General features: G+C 40.4%; 1 protein-coding gene across 3 annotated transcripts in view; it reads left to right on the top strand.

Moving 5' to 3' along the window:
• The first annotated feature begins 3,668 nt into the window (after positions 1 to 3,668).
• prkg2l (protein kinase cGMP-dependent 2, like) overlaps positions 3,669 to 11,104 on the top strand; it is a 32,094-nt gene continuing 24,658 nt past the window's right edge. For 2 of the 3 annotated variants that reach the window (XR_016116921.1, XM_089012290.1), the window contains exons 1-3: positions 3,669 to 3,941; positions 5,847 to 6,002; positions 6,873 to 7,229. Coding sequence is in view for 2 of the 3 variants with exons in the window: in XM_089012290.1 (XP_088868416.1) it covers positions 5,905 to 6,002; positions 6,873 to 7,229 (455 nt within the window). In the remaining variant the exon portion in view is untranslated. The remainder of the gene's footprint in view (positions 3,942 to 5,846; positions 6,003 to 6,872; positions 7,230 to 11,104) is intronic. The other variant, XM_089012291.1, reaches the window with a different exon arrangement.

The following is an 11,104-nucleotide window of genomic DNA, read 5'->3' as shown; positions in this document are numbered from 1 at the left end:
GTCATTTGAAAATGTATGGACAAATAGATGTGTATAATGATTTTATGTTTTTTTGTTAAGCGCTTTGTTGAAGCTTCAGCTGTTGTGAAAGCGCAGCATAAATCAATATGTATTGTATTTTATACAGTATACAAAATAATGTTTATTTTCCAACAATTGATTCTGTGATATGTGACATGCAATATTTAGGGGTGAAACAAAAACAAAACATTTAAACTGGAAAGGTTTTTTTTTTTTTTTGTTTTTGCAAAGGTATCGAACTGAATCAAATCAAATAGTGGAAATTTGAAATCTATCCAGATACAGATCGAATTATCTTGGAGAGATTTATCTTTCAAGGAAATTGAAGTACTGTATATCATGTTTTCTGCACTATCAAGGGCTTCGGCTTATAAGGTTCATATTCAATAAATGGCCTATTTTAAGACTGCTTCATATAAATAGGTCCGTGAAATAAAAGCTACGTTAGTAGTTGCGGTTGCGTTGTTCATCCACTAGAACAAGCCCTGCTAGGGAATTTAAAAATAATAGAATAAAATAGAATATCATGTCACAAAGAGGGGACAGCAAGTGCTGAAGAATGAATGACTATCTGTGTATTATTTGTTATTTCGTTTTTTGTTGTTGTTTCTTTGACTTCAAGATGGCTTTGCTGCTGTGTTACTTCCGGGTAGAGTGAACGCTGGCGCAAATGGCTGCCTCTGCTCACCCGCACCAAAAAAAAGTTCTTATCCCATGACTGTAAAGTGTCCTTGAGAGTTTTTTGAAAGGTGCTGAGGCTTAGAAATTAAATGTATTATTATTATTATTATTATTAGAATAGAATAGAATAGAATAGTTTAATTTATGTAACGCTTTCCCATTCACTGACGCTGTTACAAAGCACTTTACAGATTTTGTTTTTAAATACTGCGTCCAAGGAAACGGAATGTTGATTCCTATGTAGTTCCCTCAGCATGTAACAAGATGCATGAAACAACATCCGTAATAATGCAGAGTTTATTCATCAAGAAGCCGTGAGAAGTGGTCATGAACACAGACATGAAACATACAGTAAATATAAATGGCATTATAAAACAATAAATGGAAGACAAAAGTTATGATGACAATGTATTCAACCAAAAGGCACACACACCTCATGGTCTCAAATCAACAAGTATCCTTAGATGTTTTTCTTCTCTTGTCCCTTTTTTAGTCAGTAGTTTATCACAGTCTGCTTTTTGGTATCTTCGTATCACAATGGCTCGTCAATTCGCTTCGGGCATGTTACAATTGCTTTCTGCGAATAATAACAATACATTTTATTTCTAAGTGCCTTTCGAAACTTTCAATGGCACTTTACAGTAACGGGATAAGAACTTTTTTATGTACATATTTATTTATTTGAAATTGAAAAAAGGAAACCTATATGCAAGAAGGGCATTATGCACATTTTGCATGTTAGTGGTAAGCTTTTATGATGCACAACCTACATACAGTATTTATATTTTGTTTTTCTTTATTGCTAATCTGTACAATTATACATAGAATATTGTACATTATACTCACAGTTAACTTTAATTTGCACACGTAAACAGGTTTTTGTCAATGGCCGCGCTCAGCCACAGTGAATTGAGGTGTACAGTGTACGTTTCTTTCGGTGATTCGATAAGATCAGTTGTGGTGTTCGCTAAGATCCAGATACCAATCCATTTCAGATGACCTTTCGGGTAAGTGTGCTGTCTGAAATGAATGTTTTAAGGCAGGGATGTCAAAGTCATTTTTTGCCGCGGGCCACATTGTAGTTATGGTTTCCTCTCGAGGGCCGTTATGAATTTGGGGATCCCATTAGAATGTTTAAATCCCTTCAAATATTACATATAGAGCACACAGCAAATTAATGAATAACTCGATTTCAAATCTAAAGTCAAGAATAATGACTTTTATTGTGGTTGAAATCCAAAAATATGAAATTTTGGCTCAGATTTTAGCAATCATCATGGAATTTAACAAGTTTGATTTGCTTTCGCGGCCCGAAAAAAAATGATGTGGCGGGCCGGATTTGGCCCGCGGGCATTGACTTTGACACCTGTGCTTTAAGGAGTAAATATGGTCATTTATTTTTACTTTCTTTTTTTAATACATATAATGGCAGCTGTCATCACCAAATGCCAAATTGTTCTTCCTCAACTGTCATTGAATGTGAATAAAAATATTGTAAAATAAGTTTTTTTGTGTGTGCACAGGCTACGTGAGAGGTTCAAATACAGTGGATACATGTATGTACCCAGTCCAACACACTCGCAACAGGTTCAGTGAACGTGTGGAGACATAGCGAGGTATTGGGGATCTTCATCTTTCAAAGAGTGGAGAACCCAGACCCTTTTTTAAAAAAAAAATATGGCTGGGACCGCTACGGTGGCAACGCTGTTGAGATCTGCAGCGTGTTTGCGATGCATTTGGTAGAATAAAGACTCGAGATGGTCCTTCTTGTTTAGATTGAACAAGTAGGATTGTTATTTTCCGGAGCACATAGAGCAACCACTTCTTTCAGCATTGAATAAGAACTATTTTATTTATCGCTGTCAAAGGATCATATGTAGCGTTGTGGCTGCGTTGCCAGATGCGCTCACCATTCAGCATGCGTCATTTATCTTAACAAAGAATATTACAGCATTTCACAAAATGAGGATAGAAAATAACTGTTTCTTCACAAATGCGTACGAAAATTTTGTGATGCCACTGGCAGGGGGGAGTGTCCACCGACGCTGAGGCGGGTGGGCGTCGACGCTCGGGTCAGGGTCCGCGGACGCCGGCCAGGGCGAAAGCCGAGGCGGGTCCTTCGGTGTTCGCCTAAGTCCAAGCGTGTGTGTTGGGTGACCTCTTCTGGCTTCTCCATGAAAAGGGAGAGTGATTTTTCAACAGCGCGTATGTGTGGGAAGCCGTGCGTATTTGGGTCAGCAGAATAACACAGTAATAAAAATTGATAATACGAAATATAAAATGATAAAAATTGACTTCAGATACTATTCTGTCGTATAAACCACGCGGGTTTTTTTTTTTACCTGACTTACGACCGGTGCGATTTAAGACCACCCGTACTTACAACCACGACCGCCAGAACCTATTTTTTTATTGCAATTCTACGCCTGGCACCGCAACGCGCGAGCAGCCCGGCAACACGTACGATAAATTTGGCCAGCAGGCCAGCATCTTACTTTCGCGCAGCAATCGACTTTGTCATCATAGGTGAATGCATATTCTTTTTCTTTGATCTTTAGGATCATTTAAATGGCCGACGCCGGAGGACCGAGCGGCCCGTAATGGTTGATATGGTGAATTATATCATTGATTTAATTCACCACAGATAGAACCATGGCAACATTTCAAAACGAGAAAAAAAACCTCAACATTATGAAAAAAGGAAACGGTTAACCGATGCAGTGAATTTAACATCGATATAATGTGCTGCCACTCAATGGTCTTTGTCAGCAGAAAGTACTGCTGAGTTGAGGAGCAGATATAGGCAGAGGTAGACCAGAAGAGAGCAGGGCATGTATGTAACTATATAATAATGACAATAATAACTATATAATAATGACAATAATGTAAAACAACAGGAAATAAAAGCACAATAAGTCATAAGTTAGATCTGCTTCCACCAAGGCTTGCTGTGACAGGGAAAATCACTGTGCTGCTCCCCATGACTTGTCTTACACAGCAAACACACATGCACACACTCATGCCTGCTTAGATGATGTCAAACAGCTTAAGACCAGCGGGGGCAGCCGGATACTTCAATTTAATCAGAAGCACCCTTGGTAACGCATGCAAAAAGGCCCCTCCCGGCAAACAGTCTCATTGTGCTCACAGGCAGGAGAATGAGAAGATACAGTTGGACGGTGACAATGATGAAAGAACACGGCTTCCCGATGTGAATTAGCTCTACAGAAAATTAGCAGGTAAATGCGGAAAATGTGTCTATTTGTTAAATTTGTAAATGATATCAATTTACAGGACATACGTTGCAGAATTGTTATTTCTTTTGAGGAAAAAAAGTTCATGCTTCATTCCACTATTGCAGCATCTAAAGAAAACAGCATTTGTATTGTTGTATTTTTATTTAGTGTGCATGTAGAGGAGTTTAAATTCTTATTTGGTTCTATTTCTGACATTCTTATATTGTGACTTCAGAATGTGTGTGTTTGTGTGTGTGTGTGTGTGTGTGTGTGTGTGTGTGTGTGTGTGTGTGTGTGTGTGTGTGTGTGTGTGTGTGTGTGTGTGTGTGCGTGTGCGTGTGCGTGTGCGTGTGTGTGTGTGTGTGTGTGTGTGTGTGTGTGTGTGTGTGTGTGTGTGTGTGTGTGTGTGTGTGTGTGTGTATGACTAGTCTTGTGAGTACCACTAACATTTTGTACCATAAGCAATGAGGACATTTTTTTTACAAGTGAGGACCTCACAAGTTTTTCATTATATAAAGGCTTCTAGAGCCTCCAACCGTTTTTGCGCCACGGACCGGTTTAATGTCAGACAATATTTTCACGGAGCAGCGGATAAATACAACAAAATAAAATGATACGACAGGTATGGAAACTGTTTTTTCTTTATTTTAAATATAATAATAAACGTGAATACATTGTGTATTTTTATCCAACTTTATTAGCAGAGTCCTGGTAAAATCGCGCCAACAACAACATGTAACATCGGCTCTGCCTCTTAACGCTCAATGGTCACCATGGTAATGTTTAAACGTGCCTTCAAAATAAGATACACCACAAAAACAGGCTGGGGAGTAGCGCTTGAACTCTTTTAATAGTAAAGACAGGCTTGGGCTCAGTCTCTTCCAAAAAACCCGCCAATGTTTGAAACATGTCAAATACCCCGCTATTCACGGGCCGTCCCCACAAATGCAGTTTGGATTTAAATGCAGCTACTTTATCAGCCAACTTGAAGACTGTTGTCATTTTCTCCTGAAGTGACAGATTGTGTTCGTTGAGCAGGTTGAATATGTCGAACAAGTAAGCGAGCTTTGTGAGCCATTCCTCGTCACGGAAATGCGCTGCAAGCGGTGACTTTTCATTTTTCAAAATAAAACGTATTCGGACTCATATAATAAATACATAATACGGAAATTATGTACATTATTTATTCTTTCTTCGTGGCCCGGTACCAATTGACCCACGGACCGGTACCGGGCCGCGGCCCGGGGGTTGGCGACCACTGTTCTAGAGGGTCCATATGTGCATCTGTTAAATTTAAAGAGGTCCTCACAAAATCACTCAACATGATTTGTTGATGTGTATTTTCATTTCACTTGGATACACACACTTTTTACTCACTGTGTGTGTCTATGTGTGCTTATGTACGTGGTTAATGAGAGGAAAAAGTTGATACCACAAAAAGTAAAACATTATGTTAACCAAATTCATTACAGGGGTGAGGACTTTGTACCCATTCAGAAACCTCACTTCTGCTGTTATTTCAGTTTCAAGTCCACTTTTAATTTCTTTGTTTTTAAACAAGTTGAAGTGGGAAATGGGGTGACATTTAGTCTTCAAATGTAACACTAGTTCTTCTCTAAACTTATCAGCAACGGTGGTCCTCACTCCTTATCTGGAGTTATCGGGACCTCACAAAACCATTGAAACATGATTTTGTGTGTGTGTGTGTGTGTGTGTGTGTGTGTGTGTGTGTGTGTGTGTGTGTGTGTGTGTGTGTGTGTGTGTGTGTGTGTGTGTGTGTGTGTTACGATCTTTTTTTCATCTTCTAGTTGAAAACTCCTCTCGAGAGCACTTTTTGTACAGTGCATGGTCTTTTAAGTTGATTTTTAGCATTAAGCTCACACTGTGTGATAGCATCTTCTTGAACAGAAAGTGATGTGATATAGCTCTGAGAGCATTTCCTACGGTGGCAGGCCAATGTCTGGATATGGGCAACGGTTCAATCAAGGTCCCACGCGCTGAGGCGAGCAAAGGCCTGGCCTCCATGCACCCAGAACCTCCAGGGCTGGACACAAGAATTTTGAGGTAGATCAAACAAAATTTTATAAATGTGTGACGTGTGTAAAATACACAACATTGCATTCTAGCGCAGTGGTTCTTTATCCGAGTTTAATCGAGCTTGAACGGCCCCGCCTCAAGTTCGAGACGTACTCCTTCACAAACTGCCTTGCTCCAGAATCAAAACAATGGCTTCAGAGAGTTCAGATTCAGAAAAAGATCCTTTCTTGTTACTCATCCAGTTATGAATATGATTCAAGGAGTTCTGAAGAGGAAATATCGATATTTTTTCGGACTCCCTTGAATATCGATATAATGAGACTTTACTGTATAGCTATATGTGGTGGAATCTTTGTAAAATGTGGTCAGTATTAGTCATTTGAAGTGATTTTACAAATTATGGATGCAACTTTTCCTGAGGTGTCGGTTGTTCTTTAATTAGTTATGACACTGTGCTTGGCCATCAGTGGCTGCAGATAATCACATGGCATTGCTTGTCAAATTAGTGATGTGGGAAATATAGTTAGTTAAGTCATCAACATGTGACTGTCGTGATAATATGTCACACAATTTAAAAACATACAAAACATAGTTTCATTCATTCTCTATCAAACCGTTTATTCCTCACTAGGGGTGCTGGAGCTTGAATCGGTTTCCAGTCACTCGCAGTGCACACAAATTACATTTTGGGAAGTTAGTGGTGTAGCCAACCTTTCTACACAATGCAGGAATGTAGTTGCAATGAAAGTATCCTGCAGGCAAAAAAAAACAATATTCAGGCATTATTCAGGGATGAGTAGTGTTGTCCACATACACACAACATAATGTTGTATTTCAACGCAGAGTATCACTCCAATATATGGATTCCACACAATAATCAAAACTGCTCCATCTCAGGATGCGAATAAATCATCTGGAGGTGGAGTTGGCACAGCGGGACCAAGCATTAGAAGCTCAAGAACGTCAGTTGCAGCATATGCAAAGGGAGCTCGATGCCAAGATGTCCCAGATTGACAAACTACAGGATGCAATAGGATACAACAACCAATTGGGATGTGCACCACCAGGACTGTGTCACCGGCGCTTCAGTGTCATCAATGAACGTCCCAGTCGTTTCCACAAGGTTGCCGTGGAGGTCCATCAAAGGCTTAAAGCAAAGAAAGGTGTCTCTGCTGAACCTACCTCGAAAAACTTCTGTGGAGGACACAGATCTACTCACATTTCCATGGTGAAGCCGATCCACAAAGATTCAGAGTAAGTCAATTGACAATACTTGCACTATTCAGTAAAAAAGCATTTGGTATTACTTGGTCGCAAATGGTTTAGATGGGTAGATCAAGAAATCATTGGTCGATGTTATCCTGTGAAAAATAATGAGGTATAAGAAAACAGATATGTCATTAACATAAAAAAATGGAATGACAAAATGTTTTGTTGTTCACAACAACAAAAAATAGTTGCATGCTTTCCGTGATGTGTTACAGGTGAAGTAGTCACTCTCGAGTCTACAGTATTTAATAATAATCTAAAAAAAAGCCATATTTCAGTTGTGACCATATGAATGATCGTTTATCGATCATAGATATAGATGAGTGGATGATAGATAGATAGATAGATAGATAGATAGATAGATAGATAGATAGATAGATAGATAGATAGATAGATAGATAGATAGATAGATAGATAGATAGATAGATAGATAGATAGATAGATATACATACATGTGTGTGTGTGTGTGTGTGTGTGTGTGTGTGTGTGTGTGTGTGTGTGTGTGTGTGTGTGTGTGTGTGTGTGTGTGTGTGTGTGTGTGTGTGTGTGTGTGTGTGTGTGTGTGTGTGTGTGTGTGTGTGTGTGTGCAGTTTGATCGGTTTAATCAAGCGCTTGCCTTGATCAGTGTGTGTGTTGGAGCTGGGGGAAGTATGTGTTCGAGAGAGAGCAGGAGAGAGAGAGAGAGAGAGAGAGAGAGAGAGAGAGAGAGAGAGAGAGAGAGAGAAAGAAAGAAAGAAAGAAAGAAAGAAAGAAAGAAAGAAAGAAAGAAAGAAAGAAAGAAAGAAAGAAAGAAAGAAAGAAAAAAAGAGAAATTGAGGAAGAGGGAGAGAAATGTGCTGTCCAACATCCCCCAAAGAGGAATAATCTCATTGGGAAGGTGTCGTGGCAAACGCACGGCATATCTGTCAATTAACTTGAGTGGTACCTGCAAACAAAAACAAAAGGAGTCCAAGATGGCGCCCGAATAGGCAGCTGTCAGCAAGCGCTCCCATGAGCCTTGCTTTTGTTGTTGTTTTTGTCTTGTTTTTGTGTTTTATTTTGTCACTTTGTGTTGTTGTGCATCGTTTGGAAGGGATACAGATTGTATTTCAGCATTTTTGGCCACGACATTCATCAAGGAGGAGACTTTGCTGAGCGGTTGCGCCTTTTCGGCAGTAATAATATGCCAGTGCTGTTTTTGAATGGAAGGAATGTTGGTGCCATTTGACTGTCATCGCTGGACACAAAAGGGGCCATTGTGCTTTTTTGCACCTGTATTGGGCAGCATCTTCACAGCCCCGCTTTGTTCAGTGGAAAGGTCGGTGCTGTTGGACAGTCTGCAGCTGGATGAATGCATGGCTTGAGGAGCCCGCAATAAGAAGAAAGGAGCGTCAGCGCAGAGCGCCGATGCCTTTGTGGAACTGTCACGGCTTGAAATTGATGCGGATTTATGTGGGACAGGAGATGTGAGCATCTGTCCGTGCCATTATTTTTACTTGCTTCCATAATGCAAGCAGAATTTTTGCCAGTATGATCAAACGATCCAAGCTTCCCTTCCTACTTTGCTTATGCAGATCTGAAAGACAGCATTGTCCTGGCTAGATAACAGAGAGACACAAAGAGCAACAAAAGGCTACATAATATGAATGCACAGGCAGAGTCATTTTGGATTTCAAAATAAATAAAAAGCCATGTTGTTTTGCTTGCTCGCAACACCCCAATTCATCATTTAGCTTCTTTTTGTACTCTGAATGCACAAGCACATCCTGTGTGATGTGGTAATGAACCTACATGCACTACACTCTCTCTACACTCTCTCTCTCTCTCTCTCTCTCTCTCTCTCTCTCTCACACACACACACATATACACGTACACACACACACACAAGCACACACACACACACAAAGTGTGTGCATCAAAGTGAAATGAAAATACACACCAAAAAATCATTTTGGGTGAATTTGTGAGGACCTCTCTGAAACTTTAACAGATGCATATATAGACCCTCTAGAAGCCTTTAGAATGAAAAACTGTCCAAAAGGTTCTCACTTGTCAAAAATGTCCTCACTACATATGGTATAAAATGTTTGTGGTCCTCACAAGACTAGTCATACAAACAGCCACACACACGCGTACACACACACAATTTACCGAAACATCTGTGCGAAGTATAGACTGGAAACCTCTAGATCAAAATTGGAAACACCTCTAAATGGTGGAGAATGACCAAGCAAAGATCCTGTGAGACTTCCAGATACAGGCTGACAAGGTGGTAATGGCGAACCAACCGGATACTGTGATCATATATCAAGGGCAGAGGAAAGACGACACATGTGGGAGTGTTCTTGCCGTGCTGATTCGGTTTAGAAAAGAGCTCATCACTGCAGAGATTCAGGATTTTTTTATTGGTTCTTTGTCAGACCAGATAACAGAAATTATCTGAGGTTGTGGCTTAAGGATAATGCTTTTTCTAAATAAGTCAGTGAGTACCCTATGCTGGTGCACATTTGTTTATATACTCCAACACCATTAGTAGCGACTTACTGCTCACATAAAGCCATTCGGAAGAGCGAACCAAAGTTTGGAGCAGACACAAGGCACTTTGTGGAGAAAAACTTCCCACGTGTCACTTCCCACTGCGTCTAGGCCCATCGATTTTCTTGAATGCACAAGTACATTACTGTTCGAGTCAAATCTGCCACAAAATCCCCTGTAACATCATTTCAGTTACGCAAGCCTTCAGGACTTGGCCACTGATATCAAAGATCTGAGTGAGCTGAAGGTACACTATCAAATCAGAGAAGTTTCTGGTTTTCCTCATTAGCATGTCTAAGCCTATGTGGTATCAGCCTAAGAAGGCTGTTGTCAGCATAGTCTAAATTAAGCCTTAAACCACCAAGGCGATTTAGTGAAGGGGTTTCCTGTTTTACAAAAAATACTTTTATTCTTCTTTCAAACCATCTATTTTCTTTAGCTTAGATTTTAACCTCACTGTCATCAATTGAGTGGTTGCTTGCTTTTAGCTGCAGATGTACTGCAGATTGACGCCCGCTAGCTTTGTCCCTGCGATCTTGATAATGTCTTTTTAAGCATTTGTTTGGTTTCCCCAATGTATTGCTCTTTACAATCTTCATTTTTACAATGTATAGAATGAATTACATTACTTTGTTTTTCATTTGGCGGCCTATCTATTGGGTGCATTATTTTTTTGTCTTAAGGTATTGGTTGATAGGGTTGAAATAGGTAGGAATTTTGTGTGGCCATAGGACCCTGTCAAACTCCTAGTTCGTAGAGAAAACCATCATCATCGGACTCAGTCGACGAGTATGCGTACCGACAACAAATGGAGCCGCGGGAGCTCTGGTGCAGCTGACAAAACCTAGTGCTGAACATGCTAAAGACAGTCGAGATTATCATGGACATTATGAAACATCCTTCACCACAACTCCCTCTCACACAATCGAACTGCCCTGTGTCAACCGTTGAGACCTTCAACTTCCTGTGGATCACAGTTCCCCAGGACATGAAGTGGGAAGTCAACAACTCCGTCCTGAAAAAGGCCCATTAGAGGATGTACTTCCTGAGGCTTTTGGGGAAGTATGCCCTGCCGCAGGAGATGCTACGACAGTTCTACACGGCAAATTAATTCTGTGTTCTTCCACCGCGGGTTGTTTGGGGGCCACCACAAAAAAGGACAAAATCCAACTTCCAATGGGCAGATAGGACGGCGGGAAGAAAATCACTGAGACAGCCCCACCCACTTTTGAGGACTTGCATACTGCAAGAACAAAGACAAGGGCATGCAAAATTTGACAGTCCTCCCTTAATGCAGGTGCTGCTGATCCTTGCACAACAAATCCAGCAGACATGGGAACAGCTTC

The sequence above is a fragment of the Hippocampus bargibanti genome, linkage group LG13, assembly GCF_051943395.1.
Source record: "Hippocampus bargibanti isolate YZ-2025 linkage group LG13, ASM5194339v1, whole genome shotgun sequence".
NCBI lineage: Eukaryota > Metazoa > Chordata > Actinopteri > Syngnathiformes > Syngnathidae > Hippocampus > Hippocampus bargibanti.
This window is presented reverse-complemented; position numbering and strand designations above follow the sequence as displayed.